The 19,635-nt window shown below is 36.6% G+C and overlaps 1 protein-coding gene across 2 annotated transcripts in view; it reads right to left on the bottom strand.

Annotated features, from left to right (window-relative positions):
- Positions 1–9,107: 9,107 nt before the first annotated feature.
- Positions 9,108–19,635, bottom strand: part of LOC5574077 (protein cortex) — a 187,860-nt gene continuing 177,332 nt past the window's right edge. For both annotated transcript variants that reach the window (XM_021852288.1, XM_021852289.1), the window contains exons 4-8: positions 16,138–16,726; positions 15,917–16,066; positions 10,250–10,372; positions 9,903–10,104; positions 9,108–9,749 (exon numbers count right to left, since the gene is read on the bottom strand). In XM_021852288.1, the coding sequence (XP_021707980.1) occupies positions 9,941–10,104; positions 10,250–10,372; positions 15,917–16,066; positions 16,138–16,726 (1,026 nt within the window). In that variant the 3' untranslated portion in view covers positions 9,108–9,749; positions 9,903–9,940. The remainder of the gene's footprint in view (positions 9,750–9,902; positions 10,105–10,249; positions 10,373–15,916; positions 16,067–16,137; positions 16,727–19,635) is intronic.

Consider the following 19,635-nt stretch of genomic DNA (forward strand, 5'->3'; position numbering starts at 1 on the left):
GAAAGTTCATAAACGCAATTTTAATTCAAAAATTAAGAAATTCTTAAGTTAATCTTAACTTAACACAACTATTCCCAAGTAGCACTGGTAACAAATGCAATATTTTAGAAAAATAAAACAAATTACATTGCCGTTGCATTTCAGATAATTTGTAGCATATCTTATTGATGACTTTCAATATTGGTTACTAAACTATTACATTGTAACCTACGCTTTGTTTACATTACATAGGTGTTGCATTTTTACTTGCATGTAACTTAACCTAGAGCTGTCAAAATGAATAAGTTACATTGAAATTGAATCTGTGGTTGCAAAGAAACAAATAACACACTAGGTTACATACAGATTGCTAAGTCACATGTGTGTAACAGCATGAAGTTTGTTTACCATTTGTCATAGGGGAAGGGGTGAAAAAATGAACAGGATGGTAAAATGAACACTGAACTTGTTACGCATGAACAACAAATTTCAATATGTTTTATTACGCACGGATGATTTAGAGCATAAAAAAGAGTGTTTTTGTTGATACGGAGATTAATTGAAGTCAGAACCACGTTCAGAAATTAAAACTGATATAATTTTAGGCACGGAGATGTTGAGGTTTTTCAATGAGGTGAATATCGTAATGATATGATGTCGAAGCAGAAACCTTTAGAACTGTTTTGGGAGGGATTATAATCATTCATAGATGTTTTTTCAGGACTGTGATAAAAAATTCAAAAATGTTTGTTTTGCTCGCGTGTTTTACCACGAACATAAAATGAACATTTCCATAAAATTTTAATGACGATGAGAGTATGTGAAAATTAAGCTGTCTTAGTCTTAATTCGTTTCGCTCAGCCTCCTGACACCGCCCTCTACAACCCCATTGAAAAATAACGAGCAAACATCTATGGTTCCCACTGGGAAGTGGTTCCCACTGACAGCTCAATGTTTGTAAACAAATAACCGTGAGCGGAATATCAATTGATGATGGCAAAATCTTGTACTCCGAAAAAATTCTTTTCCCGCATAACAACAGTTATTCGAACAAACAAACCGTTGCAAACTATTGGATTGCAGTACAACAAGTCAATTTGGGCTGATGTGATTAGCTAAAAACACATTTTACTATTGGAGGAAAAATTCCATAACATGATTAGGCCAATGTACGTTGTTGCTCTTGAGTTTGATGCTGACCACGAAAACATGGCTGCCTAGCACCGGGTTGGTTTCGCTGCGTTAATTAACATCTCTATTGTTGATGTTGTGCGATAGAACTAGTTATAATTAATATTGAGGATTTTCCGCTCTAATAGACTCACACCTAAATAATTTTGTCACACCAAAATATTCTCCCAGCATGTTTGCCATATATTGGATGGCGTCGTAGCTAACTAAACCAACAAGTAACGCACATGTAACGCATTATGTTTAGTTGTACATCGAATGCAAGGTGCGTGCTTCTATGAAAGTGCCATATAAACTGACGTTTGAGTATTTATTTTTCCACGTTGAAAATGTGCACGAGAATCTATTCCTCAACTAAATGAACAATAAACAAATTAATAAATGAAGGACATTTTCTGCGAGTAGACATATCACAGAAAATCGAGTTACATTTGTAATGTTCTCTTTACTACTTCTGTGGGTAACGTCAATCTTTGAGCCGATGACACGGAATGACGAGAATTCGTTTAAGGGGGCAGGATCCGTCATCAACTCCATAATTTTCAAAAGCAGTTTTTTCGTTCAAAATCATGAATATATTCATGAGTTCACTGTATTTTGTTCTCCAACCGAAACACAGTGAACACATTTTCGACGAGTAAATTTCAGTTTTGAACTGAAAAATGTTTGTTGAAGTTTCGATGATTACGATGACGAATCCTTGAACATTAAGGTGTTTAAGTCCTCTAGACAATTCGTAATCAAACGTCAACATTCCACCACAAAATCGCTAGTGTTTGGAGGTGATGTTTACTTCAAAATTTTGGAATCAGCATCTCCAACTTAGTTCTAATACCCTCCGTCCACGAATTATTGTGGCGCGTCGATCGTCGGAAGTTTCTCGTTAAACAGTCAATCCCGTAAATGATTGTGTTTTATTAAGCTTAATTACTTTTAGACGATAGCAGTCAGTGGCTGTCTTCTTTGTTGAAATTTGTTCTGGGATTCCAACTCCCACATAGTCCACTTATGCACTGTCAGTTTGTATTACGTGCAATAAATATGTTAAATTTGTCCTTGAAAAAGTTATCGAAGGACCTAAACTTTAATCAACTCGTGGGGCAAAACCCCCACCCCCCTATTTCATAACACCAAAACAGCTGTTGAATTCAAATTCTACCAAACGTAATGCCACGCTGAAGTAACGCGCAAATTAGAACCTTACAAATGTATTTTTTTCGCATCAGCATGTATCTATTATTGAACAATAACATCAGAACAAACGCCTGTAGGTATGCATTATATATGCAGAATCGATGAAGAGAAATCACTCATGTTAGTTAGACCCTATTGGAGTGACAGCACAGATATGTACAAGGGGCCACCATTGACAACGCGGTTATTTTTTCCCAATTTTAGACTCATCTTCCCCGTAGTAGTAATTTGTCCATACACAAAATTTACAATTTGTATGGACCGTGATCATTGGATAGAATACCCCCCCCCCCCGTGGTTTAGGGATGACCCATAAGCACGCATTATTTAATTGATTTATTAACCCTAGAAATACTCAAATGGATGGATGTTGTTTCTACTATTTGATAGAGAACATATTTGTATATCCGATTGTAATAAAAAGACTAATATTGGCACAAGTTGATCAATTGCTGAATTAAATTCGTTGCTTCACCTCAGGGCGCAAGATTGCTTCCTAGCGTCTTGTAGTGAAAAATTGTTAACAAACCCGCATCTTGTCACCTTTATTCACAGAAGAGAGGATCGATGAAGAGAAATCGATCACGCGACTTGCGCCCTTATTATAGCACACGCTTGAATTTGCCTTCTTTCGAGCTATTTGAGCCATTTGAGCACGTCACAAACCATGTGCTTTCTTGGACGGAGCATTTAATTTTCATACTTTTGTAAAGTTCCAGTTAATTGGCTTATAAGCGGTTTCTTCACCACCACTTAGGGGCCGTTCAAATATTACGTAACGCAACAGGGGGAGGGAGGGGGTCTTACATAGTGTTACGGTCCATTCAAAAATTTAAAATTTCCCATACAAAAGCTGTTACGGGGGTAAACAAATTTAAAATTTTCCATACAAAAACTGTTGGGAGGGGGTCTAAAATTGACAAATTTTGCGTTACGTAATATTTGAATGAACCCTTAGGTCTTAAACCTGGTTTAATCGTATGGGTAAACGTGGTTTACGGCTTAAGCGAAGGTGAAGAAATCGGCCCTTAGGGGATTTTTGCACATTATTTGATGATGTATCGCAAATTCATTGTTTTTCCCATTAAAAGCAAGACGATATCGTTTAGGTGTTCATTTTAATACCCCTTCCCCTATTGACAGCAGTGTAATTTATTGGCAGTTTCAGTATAGTTACACATCAGTTTCAAAATAACATAAGATTTCTGGGTAACTAATGTGTAACAAACGAGTAACTTGCTGACAGTAGTCAACACTACATGTCAAAAGTTTTCATACGTATTGTGAATTTTGATATAAGAACTTTACTATTTTATGACTAGTTATTGTTTTCATAGATTTTTTTCCAGTGATTAATTAAAATGGTTGAATTTACAATTTGCAGCCTCTCTAACTGCTTTTTAATAGTTGTCATCATTTTAGATTGGCTGTCCTCAAACAGTTATTCGGAAGTGTATCTGCAGTAAGATGAAATTAAATGGCGATTTATGATAGGCAGCCCAGAAAATGCAACTGCGGGACACGAAACAAGGTGATTTTGGAATCCCAATCTTCACAAACAATTATATTAAAATCATAAACACTGCTGATTAGAGTAACAGTGTTAATTTTCATTTTTTTTTGTGTCAGTTCTAATGGAATAATATCTCAACAATCCAGGTATCATGTGTTATTCAATATAAAAATATTATCTATTTTATGAGCGCGTCAATTTTGAGCAAGTAAAATGATTGATTTCACCACAAATTCAAATCGGCATGTTAAATCTGTTACGTACTTGTGAATAATTACGCGTTCGAAAATCATACGTATTACTTTTATTGACATTCATTTCTAAAACGGTTGTTCGGTTCCAAAACTGTCAGAAAGTTACAACAACTTCAACGCCGTTTCATTTCTTTTGTCGCAGGAAAACCCATGCGTAATCAACAAATTACATAGCAGTCGCTTGTAAACTTCTTATGTAACGAACAAACAAGTTACATAAGGCTCGACTTTTTGCGCTTTTTCGGTTACATAGCAGTATTTTTCCATGTTGCAAATGTATCATATTGTAACTATTGAATATGTTAAGTAGCCGTTGCTGTAAGCTACTTGTAACAATATGTGCTGCTTGGGTTTGCTTTACTAGTTTTTATTATTGTGGTGTGTAAGAACAGCGAGCTAAAACAGTGTGACAAAATTTATTTAAACTCCGTAGGAGTCACTTTTTGCTCCTCTTATGTCAGTGCCTGTACTTTGTTCAAACGAGCTTTTCCAAATCTGAAGGAAAGTGATTATCATTAAGCGTATTACCTACTGGCAGACTTAAGTGGGCTGGTTACATTGTATGAATGCCTGAAAAAAACAGGTTGGTTTCTAGTTGAGATTCTGGTGGTGATCATACTATGAAACGCTCCCAATGCACGACCAATGACCATCCCGAAGTGAATAAGCGCGTACCTACGTAAGCCCGTATTTGGTGGGATTTGGGGCATATCGAAAAAGATGTGGCTCTGATATGTAATCGGAGCTGACCTGTTGTTTAGATGACTAAAGCAGTGTACACGATAATACATACAAAACAAATATTCTAGTGGTAAATGAAACATGCTGCCAAAAACGGATCCATTTTGTTGTCAAAATCAGGGGGTGCCAAAAATGGATCATGCCAAAAATATGTGTAAAGTTTCCGCATAAGTTGATTTATAAGCTGCTACGGATTGATTAGACTTCCTTTGTAAAATGACTTCAAAAAAAAAAATGCGCAAATGAACTCATAAAATATAGCTTTTTATGCGGATTCTGTCAAAGCTTTGTGTGGGTGTGACGGTTTTGAGCAAATAAACGAGTTTTCATGCTAATTCTTATGCTACTTGTGGTTTTCTGGGGTTCTTTGCCTTTTCCGATGACCGTTAGAACGTGGTTGGCGCTGTTATTCACTCTTAATTTTTAAGCTTGTGAGTATTTTATTCGACTACGATTTGCTTTTATGTGGTTACGGCTTTTACTACAGTCGACTTTCCACATCTCGATGTTCCACATCTCGATATCTCTCCATATGTCGATGATTTCATAGGTCCTTTCAGTCTGCATACATTTCCTCTCTCTCCATATCTCGATATCTTCATATCTCGATCTTTCTGTTATTTTTTTTGTTCCCAGGGCGACTGTATAATGCATTCAATTGATTAATGTTTAGTGTTAGTATAAAAATGTCCAAAACATCGAATGAGAACATAAAATTCGTATTATTTAGGATTGGTTAAAGATTCTGCAATTTCTTTATTATGATCAATGAAATTTCTCCTCTATTTGAATTAAATTACTTTAAAAAATCTTGACGGAATTATCTCTGAGTAGAAAAGTATTCCCACGTATTGAGCCAAACGAAGTTAAACTGTCAAAATTTGACATGTTTTTTTTTTCAAAAATATATCAAATTATGTTTTCACGTGGTAGTTTAACGTTTTCTGAGCGCAAGATTTCCATAACAAAAATCACAAGAATAGCTTTTGTTTATTGAAAGACGAATAACATAATGGCAGCTAACTTTTTACAATAAGTTTGAGTGACTTCATTTCAGCATTCACAGTTTCTTTACGAATTGCAAAGGAACATAATGATGCCTGGATTGTGCGATATTTGCCAGAAAACCATTCGCCAGAAAACTATTCGCCAGAATGACATCTGCCAGGAAACCATTCGCCAGAATGTACCATTTACCAGAAAACCATTTGCCAGAATGTACCATTCGCCAGAAAGTACCATTCCCCAGAATTATTTTTCTTGTCGATTTTGATCAATTAATGCATGGTGAAATATTTCAGAATCCGAAGATGGCCGTCACACTTTCGACTTGTGTCACTTTTCACATCTTTGAGAGCATCAGATTGAATTAATAGCATTTTAACAATCTCGTTCTTTTTATTTAAGGCTTTCTGCTAGTGCACAGAGCAGAGACAATATAACACTGTTATTCTACATATCTTGTGAGATTTTTGCCTATGAGGTTTTGATACTGAATATTCTAAGCTATTTTACCTAGTTTTAACTTTGAGAAAATGACATTTCCTTTCACCGCGAGCTGTTCTTCATCAGAATATTGTATTGTACAGAATTTCTCGTACAACCACCAGATAATTTTCGCTTTTCCATTGGCAGTTTATTGGGGTTGTGCTACTTTCTACTAAATATTGATTCCCCGAACACCAGTTTCACAAATGCCAGTTCCCTGAATACCCCGTTTGCTCAAATGGCCTATTTCCACGAAAATGTTTTGGCACTCATAATTATCATTACTTATTGTATATTTCAGGGTTCATATGATATGCACCCTTCTTTTTTGATCAGCGGTTCTTCAAAGCTTCTCCGAACTCAGCATTTTTTTCTTGTTTTCTTTATCATTCTTTCTAGTTCACCATTCTGTCTCTGAAGATTGTTTCTTTATTTTGAACTGGATCTATTTTGGGGCCGTCCATAAACCACGTGGTCGTTCAAGGGGGGTAGAAGGGGGTGGTTCTATCTTAATACAGGTTGGACTCGAATATCCGGAGTATCGATTTTTTTTACTCTGGATAATCGAATAATGAAGAAAAAACAGGAAATCTTCAATAAAAGAACTTAAATATTATCTTTTTTCGTTGTTTTATTTATATTTATTTCTAGGAACAGTAGGGGTCTTTATAAAAAAAAAACGACAGGCATACACAAAAAAACACTGTTTCAAATCCCCCTTTTCTTAAAAACGTTCAAAACTGCAAAACCATTCATATTGTACATTGCAATACTGAATTATCTCAGATTTATGCATAAACATTGAAAAACAAAAACATCAAGAATCGAATTCCAGATTATCGAATCCCGGATAATCGAGTCACCGGATATTCGAGTCTCCGGATAATCGAGTCCGACCTGTACTATGATCCATACAAATTTCGGGTAATTCTGGAGAACGAATTGCGGGGAAAAGTATCATTCGGATAACTGACGTTCGGGGCAAAGATATTCGAGGGAACAACTTTCGGGTAAAAATAGACCAAAAGGTTTTTAGTGATAATGGTCATTGCTTATCGCTACTTGATATGGTTTGGGGCAAATAAGAATTCTCCATTCTCCATATAAAGGATGTTCTTATTAAACTTAAAACTGTTTTAATTTGTCTGAAAGCTCCTGAAAGTTGTTGTCCCAGACAACCAGAAATCGCATGAAAGTTCACGTTACTACTCGTTTATTCATACTAATTACATCAAACCCGCAAAACACCATGGATAAACTCGTCAGATTGATGAGTTTCCTCGCATAAAACACTTCTTTTCTGAGATCATTTGTACATTTTGTTTCATCTCGTACACTCGTACAAAGTAAGTCGAATTAATCCGTAGCAGCTGTCAAATCAACATTTGTTATCATTAGTTAAGTCGCATAAGATCACAGGTTAGTCCGGTAGAATATTTATACACTCGCATTGTATGTTATTATTCATCACATAATATATGCACGCATATCGCCTCCACTTTGGTACGTAGAATGCCTTTTCGCGACATCTTATAAGTGAAGTTTTGCACATATAAAGCCTCCAGGTGATTTCGTTATACGTACATTTTGGTTGTCTGGGATGGTAAATGTAGCTTTGGTTTACGAGTGGCGGCATTAATTACTTCATCGAACAGACGGCACAAATAGTTTCAACGTATATCATAATCTTATAAATATCCAATGAACTAGCCCTTAAGAGGAAACAAAACTTTGAAGAACAGCTTATGATGAAAAGAAGGGAGAACTTCTTGTCAAATATTCCAAACAATAATTTCGTATTAAACTAAATAATATTAAAAAAAAAACATTTATTTTAAAGCTGAAAAGAAGGGCGAATATCTTGTGAAATCTTTTAAACCATAATACCAATTTATAGGGACATATTTACTTACTTTATTATCCGTTCTGCTGAATATAAAATCTTTACATCAGTAAGCATACATAGTGGAGCAGCTTTTAATGAATGCAACTGTTATTCCATTGTATGTTTTCTGCTTTCTAGTTCCACGGTCCAGCAGGATTATGTGCAGTCTTTTCAATTCATGTTTATAAAGCTTCAAATATTGATTTTGATCGTTGAACCACAATCCCCAAAACGGATATTCGAAGCTGGCTCATTAAGTCAACTGGTGTCCAAGAGACCCTGTACTTTTTTGAGTTTACAAACAAAAATAATTCCACAAAATGTTTTAACGCTCTGGCTCGATTATTTCTCCTACAATTGCAATATTGATTCATCTGAAGAAAAAAAAAATCTATAGGATGGTCCATTCTGGGGAATGGTACATTCTGGCGAATGGTTCTCTGGCGAATGGTACTTTCTGGCAAATGGTTTTCTGGCATATGGTACTTTCTGGCGGATGTCATTCTGGCGAATAGTTTTCTGGCGAATGGTTTTCTGGCAAATATCGCACAATCTGTTGCCTGAACAAAAAGATTGAAATTCTTTAAAGCAATGTTGTCTTGATTCAAGTTTTTTTTTCTAATTAGTTCCGGGTTTCAGAACTAATTGAAAATTTGATTTCGGAATAAATTTTGAGCGACGAATTAAAAAAAAAAATGTTTTCGCAATCGCAAAAATGATTGTTCGCAATCAACCTAATGCTGAACAATTTTATCATTTGTATCGCCCAACAATACCCGTACTTACCTTCGACTCCCGTCGACAGGAGTCCGATCACCATCAGCAGCCCAAAGACAGACGAATGCCAATAAAAAGAGTTTGATTTGTTGTAAAAGAGGTAAAAATCATATGCATTTATGTAAATCTGGCAGCCCCTATATCATTTGTATGTAAATTTGCGTGTCCCCGCGAGCTCCGAACGGCGAGGTGCCATACACTTCGGCCACTTTCTCGCGTGGGTGGCTTTCAATTAGAATTTATATATTTAATTTAATTACCCTCTCCTGTGCTTTCTGTCTTTAAATCGGGGGACCATTTGCTTGTGCATAAAAATATCGATGTCGACTTTGCGGCTGAGGATCTGTATATCTGGTGGAGAGGTTCGGCGAAGACAGCAACATGTACGTCCAGCGTCTGGCCCTCGACTGTCGTGCACTAATGATAGCTAAAGTAGTGACGGTTGTTCAAGATGGAGAAGGAGAGATGGTGATTTCTGTTGTTCGCGGAGGTGTGTGGAGGTCTTTCCCCGCCCCGTGGTGGAAACTCGTGTCTCGCTGGAGGTGCTTCTGGGCGGGTTGCTCCTTGTAGCATGTCATATCTCATAGGAAAAACAAACAACCAGGAGGCCCCCGCGGGAGCACCTTGCTACTAGATACTTCTTGGCGGTCGAATTGCACATTTTGGCTTAAGACGACGACTACGACATGACCGTTTGGCGTTGCAGATGTAGGCCACGGTGTGTTTCCTAGAACAAGTTGATAACAAAAAATAAGTGAGGCTGATTCTAAAAATAAAAAAAAAATGTTGTTCTAGATCTTCTGTTGGATTTTTTTCCATTTTACTCACAAATGAAAGTAAGGGTAATCTAAACAAGTTTATGGTGAAATTTCATACTTACTTTTATTTTCGCAAACACCGTGTAGAGTTTGTTACGGTTTAGCGCATCGGTTTGAAGAGGAAGCTATAATCGAACCCGCCCATCAGTTCCTTGTTACGTTTTTGAGACTTTGGTTGGCTGGAGGACAAACCCTTCTGCAAACCATTCGGAGAGGTGCCGAAGAAATTCCAAATGGTTAACATTTCGTCGCAGCCGGCACTTGCTGAAACAGACAATCGTAAAGTCAACTGTGTGAAAGTGTTAAGCACGGGATCCTGAACATCCCCACGGGGTGGACATGGCTCTCGATCCTTGTCATTATTGCGGTATTTATTTTAGTGGTGTATGAATAATGGCATATCTCTCACCTAGCTGTTTGCCGTCGGGGCTCCAGAAAAGGTGCGCAACGTGGTCATCGTGATTCTCCATGGCATCCACGACGCGATCCATCGAAGCGAGCACCAACATATCGGGTGATTTACCCGTTTGCGCTGAATTTGCGAGTTGTGGAGCGGTGAAAAGGGAAGCACAATGCCATGGAAATGGAATGGAAAGAGATTAATCATTCGTTCGATCTTGTGTAGCAACGTTGGGCGGAATGTGTTTATGCGCTATTCCCAGCTAAAAACGCCAATAAAAATGATATTTTCAGACCAACTGTTTATAAACCACCATGAATCTTTGGCATGTATTGACTGCTATTCGATATGACTTTTTCCATCGAAATTTTACTAAATTTCCTAGATTGCGTTTTGGAAAGAGCTAATAAAGTAAGAGGATTATCAAAATTTGAAACTCAAAAACGGTGCCTTTGATTGAACAGGTGTCTTCTAAAAAGTTTCACTGAATACCAAGGACTACTATAAAAAAATACTACTAGTTAAAATAGACTGGATCCATGTTAGATTACACATAACTCCTATATACTAAAAACCTTACCTTTGATTTTTTTTTCAGTTTCAGAAAACAAGGTTCCATTTCCTGGATCATCTAATAACTACGAGTGAATAACCATTGTGGTACCCAATCTGAGCCCGAGTGGGACAGACCTGATTATACCCCGTTTTACATAGCAAATCAGCATGGAACCTTTTGTGTTCAATAGATCACATTCACATTATAGAGCTACATACATTCATTCGTTCAAATTGATTCGAAACCTAAGAAAAACAATTCATTTTTCTTATAATTTTAACTGCAATACACCCAATTTGGCCAGGGCACTCCTAATTTGGCCACTCTCGTGAGAAATCAATGCGATTGGCCAATTTAGGAACCGAAGATAAAATGGTTAAAGCTCAGTTTTGATATTTACACACATAATATGGATTGAAAGCTTGCATTTGACATATATGTAGTATAAATTTGGCACCTCATTTAATTTTTATTGACATTTTCTCATAGGCTGGCCAAAACCAGTGCGTTAACCCTACCATCAAAATTTTGTTCAAAGATGTTTTTTCTTAGTTTTAACTTCTTGGTGGAGTTTTGAATGAGAAAATAAACGAAATTTGGAGTTACGCCCTTTTTTAGGTGTAAGCATCGAAAACACTAATTTGTAATAGAATAATTAGGTATTCTAATACCGTTGGGCATGTTCAAATGTTGCACTTACATGTCGCCAAAGTCTTTCACAATTGTTTAATTTTTCAGAGGCTCAAGTGCTGTAAGGCATTACGGAGCCACTTTTGTGACATAATTATTATTAAAAAAATCCAACTAGCTACCCCTTCGGCTGTTCTGGTTAATTTTGTAATGCCCTAGAACTTGAACTTCAATCGCTGAATCCATTATATTATTGGCCAAACTATTGAACTCTTGACCACTGCCAATACTTTTATGATCATTTGTAGCATACATTACTACATTTAGATTTTGCACAAATCTACAATTTTTCAACCCGTGAAGAGAAAGCCACAGAAATTGATGAAAGTAAGAAACAAGCATTATTATTTGGTTTCATTGATTTTAAAATCATAACACTTGCAGAGCTTAACATTACATGTCTTCTTTAAGTATCAAAACTTTCTTGAGAAGATTGTGAACCTTAACACCGAATTTCATTTTCCGGAATTTTATAAACCCGAGTGAACTAACTGTTTAATGTGTTTATTACCTTGAACGACATTGTCCCGTGATCATGGAATACGAAGTAATACCATTCTAGGAATTAGGATTCGCGGAGTAGTGTTTGATCATTTGACCCTGACGCTTGCTTCTACTGGGGCGGTCTATGAGGGCAGGATCAAACATGTCGCGCGTTACAGTAGTGAAAAAGTGATGGGTTCGGATTGTACCCCATTTGGCATAAAGTCGTTTGGCCTAAGGCCGTTTGGCGTAGTTTCGTTTGGCATAATGGTCATTTGGCATAATGACTTAAATAAATATCAGCATTTTTTAAGCTTTCACCGAGATCAACACCACCAAGCCCAGAGCAAAACATGTTGGTAGGTTCTAAACAAGCGGGGTGTTCGTTCACAGATTTTCCAAACTAAGAATTTGAAAAATTGTTGTGACATTAGAGAGCATGACTAAATAAAACTCATGACGGGTCTCTACATCCCAGAACATAGAGTATCTTTGAGCTTGTTGCGATAAACATATTTAAAAACAGTAAATTGGCAAAGAAAGTTTGCAGTTAGTCATCAAGGGAACGCTCATAGAATATATACAGTTCAAGCTCTGTCCCAGTTCGGACGTAACACTCGATAAAAATTACTTGATAAAAGAATGAATTGTTTATTGCAAAATATCAAAAGCTCTAATCCAAAGATCTATCAATGCGACTTAATGCAAAAATAGCTCTCGTATATAGAGAGCACATGTTTTTTGTTTAAAATGTTTAAGGCTCTATCGTGAAAAAATCTTTTCACAGCATAGCTCAAATGAACAGCACACCTTAAAAAAATATTTGTGGCAAAACTATTCAACGGTTCAATATAAATTCTTATTTTGGAAGTTTGATGTACACTTCCAAAATAAGAATTTATATTGACACCGTCTATTATCGAAAGAAGGGAAAATTTTTGATTGAAATAATATTTTTCCAGCATATCTCGGAAGGAGATCACGCGTTTGCCCCAATAAGGATATGTTGAATATTGGCAGGTTCTAAAGTAATTATCATTCTAACAACACATCTGGCAAGAATTGATAAAACAGCAAAATATAAAAATGGTTAACATTTATCTTTACTAAATAATAAAATTTAAAACAATATATATATATATAAAGAACAGCCTATTTTCAAAAGAAGGCAAAATTTATAATTAAACCAATAGAAGAATGGACGCCAATAATTATTGCGGCATAATAAAACAAAAAGACATAAGAAGTACGTTCACAATCATCGAAGTGATTGTGCTACTTTTCCCCGAATGCCATTTCCCCGAATGACTGGTTTCCCCGAAAAATGGTGACGAGAAAGAACGATAAACAGTCAAAAGAAGGAAATATTCTGTCATTCTCGCCTACTTATCCCATCTTCTACGCCTACTTATCCCATCTTCTATGTAAACCTTATGAACCGCGGGGAAAATATGCGTAGAACGGCAGTATGGGCAAACGCATAAACTTTGTACAGCGTAAATAATAAAAATAAATTAAAAAAATACATGGGGAATGTTGTTTTGATAAAACTATTTTACATGTTATCTTATGCAGTTTGACAATAATTAATTTCCTCAATGCATAATTCCTTAAGTAGTTTTGAAACTTCCACATACTTTTCCTCGATTATGTTTATTTGAGGTTGAGTTAGTTGTGATCCTTCGACCTTGACGCTTGCTCCTGCGGTGGCAATCGATGAGGGCAGGATCAAACATGTCGATCGAGATTTTATATGGAATATCTCAACAATTTGCTATTGAGACCTATTTTGCATATAACCTATAATTTGAAAATTGATAAAAATATTTTAAACATTTGACCATTCTAGACTATGAAGCCAAAATTAGGGCTAGACATGAGTTTTTTCAAGAATAATATAAAACATCGATGGGTATGGTTAAAACAAAATAAATTTTTCATTGATTCTCCAAGATTTTTTCTCTAAGAGCATTTTATCTGGCAGCTTTTATTATGTACTGAAACTTTATAGAAGACACCATTGTAATCAACGGCACCGTTTTTGAATTACAAATTTTAAAATTATAAAAATCCTCTTATTTAATAGGCTATTTTAAGAACTCTGTCCAATAAATTCAGTAAAATTTCGGTGAGAAATGTCCAAACGGATAGCTTTAAATTTATGCACTAAATGTTATTCAAATATATATATATATATATATAGTGTCTCCGCGATTTGCGTTTTTAGCTGGAAGTTCACGATATACACGTGAAGCTACGGAATGGGAGATTAATCGCACCGTATTGGAAATTTAAATGGAGAAATTGCTGTGCGTTGTTCTGAATATCGCAAACTTTGGCATATCGCGATCGTTTTATCACCGTAGAAACTGATATTGTTGCTTGCTGAGTAGTTCCTAGCAGCGCGTGTACTGATGGGTGGCTGTGGCATTCCATTTATGGCTAATCATGAACCCTCGAGGAAAGTTGAACTGGTTCGATTGATAGAGTTATTTGTTGGAATTTATATGAGGCATAAATGGTTGGGTCAAAACAGTATTGAATGTTCTTTTGAAACTTTTCTGTAAATATTGCCCTGGACTTGACAGTGTAAATAAAATTTAATATGCTATAGATAATCTTTCAAATGCATACATCTTAACCTTTCGGTCGTCGCGCGAATTTTTGTAACGCGGCAGCAATTTGAATCAACTAGCTCAAATAATGATAGTCCTTGAGTTACCAAACAACTTTGCCGAAGACGCCATCTTTCTAAGTGGTCAGGATCATGAGATCTGGGAAACAAGAGCTTAATGCTCACTAGCGCCGCCTAGTGGCAAAATCCCGAATTTCTTGGCTATAATAATGATAGCCCATAAGCTACTGATCAATTTTGCCGAAGACGTCATCTATCTAAGTGGTCAGACTTCTAAGATATTCGCAAAACCAAGGGTGTTGTACAAAGTACAACAGCGCGACAGCACAAAGGTTAATCATGTGTCATTTTTTTTCGTTAGGTGGCCTGCATAACCAATTGCATCGAGAAACATTACTTTATGGTAGAGGAAGTTATTTCAATCAAAAACTATTAACGTTAACGAATAAAACTTAATTATAGATCACCGTAAAAGTGATCATTGTAAATAAACATACAACAAAACATACTGCTGATAAGACATCACTATAATGCTGTACCACCTCTTTTCATTCCTCAGACCAAATAAGTAGATATTATTTTTTAATTAAATTGCTCCGATTAATATTTTGACATATAATTAAACAGACCATCCAAATAGCATAAAGCAGTCCAAGTCCAAGCTGCGACATCGTTAAATCCTTTCCTAGGGTCCCTCTAATGGGAAAGGGCGTTTTGCAATTACAGAAAAATAATCAACCCCTGCGTTGATTATTGGCTTCACCGAATCAATACATAATTCCATAATTATGCTATAAAATGGTCACGGTTGGTCGGACTGTGATTGAAAAAGTTTACCCTTACCACAAAGTAGAGGAACCTGTAAGCCGTAGCTTATCGTCCTTGGGATCGTAAATTCCAGCTCTGCGATTGATCCCATCTCGCTATGGCCCAGATATAAGAATTTCTCGACAAAAGTTCAATTATTTTCAAATAAAATTTCAAATTAGTACTAATGGATAATTCAACGGTCTAACGCAATGTAGTGTGCTTTTCATGGAACTCATTTTGAACAGTTAGGTGATCAAATTCAGGTTGTGCCATTAAAAATCTTGCATTTTTTTTTCAAATTAAATTTGAAATTCATATGTATCTAAACACAATATTGTTATATTTGAGGTTGTATTCCTTCTAGATTGAGTGCTGTTCAGAAAAAAAGAGTTTGCAATGTTATCGCGAAATCGATTTCCGGCCCATAGTGCGTCTCAAAAAGCAGCAGCAGCTGCAACTGGTAGCGGACATTTAATTTTAATCGTCTTTAATTAGTACTTACGAGGATAGGCGTAGGAAACAACCAGCTCGCCGGAAATCTTATTGAATGCCAGCGCCGTGATAAGACAGTCTACGTTGCGACGGCGATGAAACGAGAGCACCTGCTTGCTGGCCACGTGATACACTGCGATCGTGACGGGCTCCGTATCAGCTAATATAGTTAAAGCCATTTAGCACGATCTCATTCACCGATTTGAACTTTTAGCTCACAATTAATCTTACCGATAATGATCTCCTCCTCGCGCCACGGATGCCAATCGAAGACCGAGGCCACTCCTTCACTGCTAACCCAGGCCGTCAGTGGACGCAACTCTCCGTTGCCATTCCAGCTCCAGATGTACAACCGGCCGGACTCATCCGTCGAGGCCAGATATTTGGACGTCGCAGAGAACTTGACCATGACAATCCTGTAATAGTGTACCGGCCCAGATACGCCCGGCATGATTTCAAAATCGCGAGAGCGAACTATCATAATCTGTCCATTGCCGAGACCGCATGCAATGTATCGACCACTGGAATGCCAGGCCAAACAGCTGATATCTGTATCAAGATGGGGGAAAATCTTCATCTGCGAAACGTTGGCCTTGACGTTCGGTCGAAGGCAATTTAACAGGCGGAGAACCGGCCTCGACATGGTAAACGTGGCCATCGCCAACGCATCTCCCGCCGGGTTGAACGCAATCCCCGTCGTATATAGGGCACAGTAGGCGCACGTCACTTCGGTGTTCGGGGTCCAGATCACCAGCTTCTTGCTGAAGATAGCCGCAATCTGCCCTTTGGCCGACCAGTCGATAATGTTCGTGTACTCCACCTGGGCAATTTCACATGTGTGGAGGCAAAATTAAAAGAAAATGAGATAGTGGGAGCTCCAAGAACACGGATTGAGTTCGGGATTTAATATGACTTTCGAGGATAGATGTGCTCATCAAAGCATGGTCCTCCGTGCGGCGTCTTCTGATGGCTGGACGTTTTTTTTGTGGAGGGGCTGGGAATTGAACCCATGACCTTCCGCTTTTGAAGCGAAAGCGTAACCTCAAGGCTACGAACCCCTGTTTGGATATCATCTTGTTTGTGATAAAAAAAAAACAAGGAATTTGCACAGTTCTATCGCTCAACTTAAAAAAAAAATAGGGATGTTATCTACAGCAGCGACACGAATTCAGACTAAAATAGCTAAAAAACGATGCAAATGTTCATTTTACCTGCACTATATGGGTAAAATGAACAGCTGTTCGCGGTAAAATGAACATCATGCATAAAACTTCATTGCATATCCGAAAATATATCCATTAGGGATTGTAACCCATTCAAAAAGAAATTTAAAAGTATCAAATATGACATCATATTAGAACGATATTCACCTCACTGAAAAACCACTAGCCCTCCGAGCTAAAAGTTACGTCAGTTCTCATTTTCAAACGTGATATTTTAAATTCAACTGACCTCTGTTTTAACCCGAATACTCCGATTTATGCTCTAAATAGTCCGTGCATGATAAAAATTTGTTTTACCATTCCTGTTCACCACCACTTCCCCTCTACATCGTACTCTTGTGCGGAGATGGCCGATAATCCACGTTCATAAGAAGGATTCAAACCTACGACTCCTGTATGCTAGACGAGCGCTTTATCAACTAAGCTACCGAGCCACTTGATACTCAATTGCACAGATTTGTAATTCAAATTCCCACGATGTGGACATGCATATCGTTTTGGATTGAAAAATATCCTGAAGAGCACTCATAAAAAAGTCAGTTTCAAGCGGTGTGCGGCCGTTTAACCGAATTACGAACCAAAAATTAGACAATTTTTTTCAACGCTGATGTGTAGGATCCATAAGTGTGGCCCAATAACTGATTTGCTATTTAATTTGTGGCGGGACGTCATGTTTATCGCTTTATAAGTGCGTCAAGAGAATAATTAAAACTATCCGTTCATTCAGGACGAAGTTGTGAATTTGCGTCAAGACTCTGAGCTCATGGTTGGTTCGTCTCTGGGCTACCGAACGGTGTGCTAGGGTTTAAAATGCTTTCGATAATTTCATAAGAAATTTTTCCTTCTTTTAAACATAGGCTATTCTTTCAACTTGTACAGGTTTCATTACTATTGGCAATAATTTAGCATATATTTTAATTGGGAATTTTACCTTCTTTAAATTATCCGCAGTTCTTTATAGTTGTACTCATAGAACAATTATTTGCTTAACACTAGCTTAAATTTTTATTAGAGATTTTTTCTTCTTTTAATCATAGGCTGTTTTTTTTTCATATTTAAATATTTTTCATAGTTATTGGAATGAAGGGTTATACCCGAGCAAAGTTAAATAGCAAAATGATAACAAATCTTGTTGCCTGGTTATCGTAATTTGATAATTGATTTTGTTATCATTTTGGCTGAATTAACAGCCAACATAACAAAAATGAGAACTCAAATTTGTTTGGCGAATAACAAAGTAATAGTAAATTATGTTATCACTGAGTTCAAGTTGATAATCAAATTTGCATCACCATTTTTATTTTTTTATTATTTGCTCATAAATCAAGGAAAAAATTGAGTGATGCGTGTTTTGGATTAAACTTACGCTTCAAATATTTTTTTTTTTGTAATTTTGTCCAATAACATACACTTTATAAAAATGTTATCGAAAAATTGTGTGATAACAAATTTTGTTATCGACCTGTTGTCAAAAATGTCTGTCACGGATACAACGATAACAAATTTTGTTATCATTGATTACATAATATAAAAATGATAACAGTGATAATAAAAGTTGTTATCATTTTGATATCATCCAGTTATCCGACTTTGCTCGGGTAACACGCTCATAGAGAATCTTATTAAAATTCTACCGAACGACTCAGTGGAAACTTACGTTAAAGAAGCTCACTGTTTCTCCGTTGTGAAAAGAAGAAGCCAAACTTGTGATTGCTAGAAATTAGTTTATTCACTAAGCACATATAGAATTATTGAAGCAAATTGATGCTACAGAAAGACGATTAAGTCGTAAACCGTTTTAGTAACTGTAAAAAGCTGAAGCAGAAGCTTTAGATTCAAATAACTAAACTTGTTGATGTTTTATACGCCTATGAATGATGATAGCAACTCCATCACATAATCCATCCAGTTAATCATAACGATGAGCAAAAAAGTTTGGATCTCATTTGAATTTCAATCTAGGTGTTAAATAAATTTCAGTAATAACTGCTATGTGTACACTCCCATACAAAAATTTGGTTTCATCCTAAAACAATATTCAAAAATGCTTTGTCCGTATCTCGGTGTTCAAGAGTTTATTTTTTACCCTTTTGACGATAGTTGTAGATTATTCAATGATGTTTCCGATATGTTTGACCTGAAAATCTCTAAACATCTTTTCGCTAGGAGGATAAGAAATAAGTATAACATAAGCATAAGCATAGATGACCGTACAATTCGTAGTTGCTACTCCGTGATTGACCAGATCATTCGAAATTGCACAGAGAATTAATGAAAGGTAGTTGGGACTAGCGAACCATTCTCAATGTGTACAATTCGAGAGTTCAATTTTCAAAAAATCAATAACGGCACCGGCCACGTCATCGGGGAAGGGAAGGGATGTTGGTGTGACAACTATTGTTACTAGAGACCGAGATCACCTCTGCATCTCCATGATTGTCACAGGAGAAGTTTTTAGTGGGAAGAGATGGGATAAAAAGTTATATGTTCAGGATTTACCTTGGTA

Source organism: Aedes aegypti, chromosome 3 (genome assembly GCF_002204515.2).
Source record: "Aedes aegypti strain LVP_AGWG chromosome 3, AaegL5.0 Primary Assembly, whole genome shotgun sequence".
In the NCBI taxonomy this organism is placed as follows: domain Eukaryota; kingdom Metazoa; phylum Arthropoda; class Insecta; order Diptera; family Culicidae; genus Aedes; species Aedes aegypti.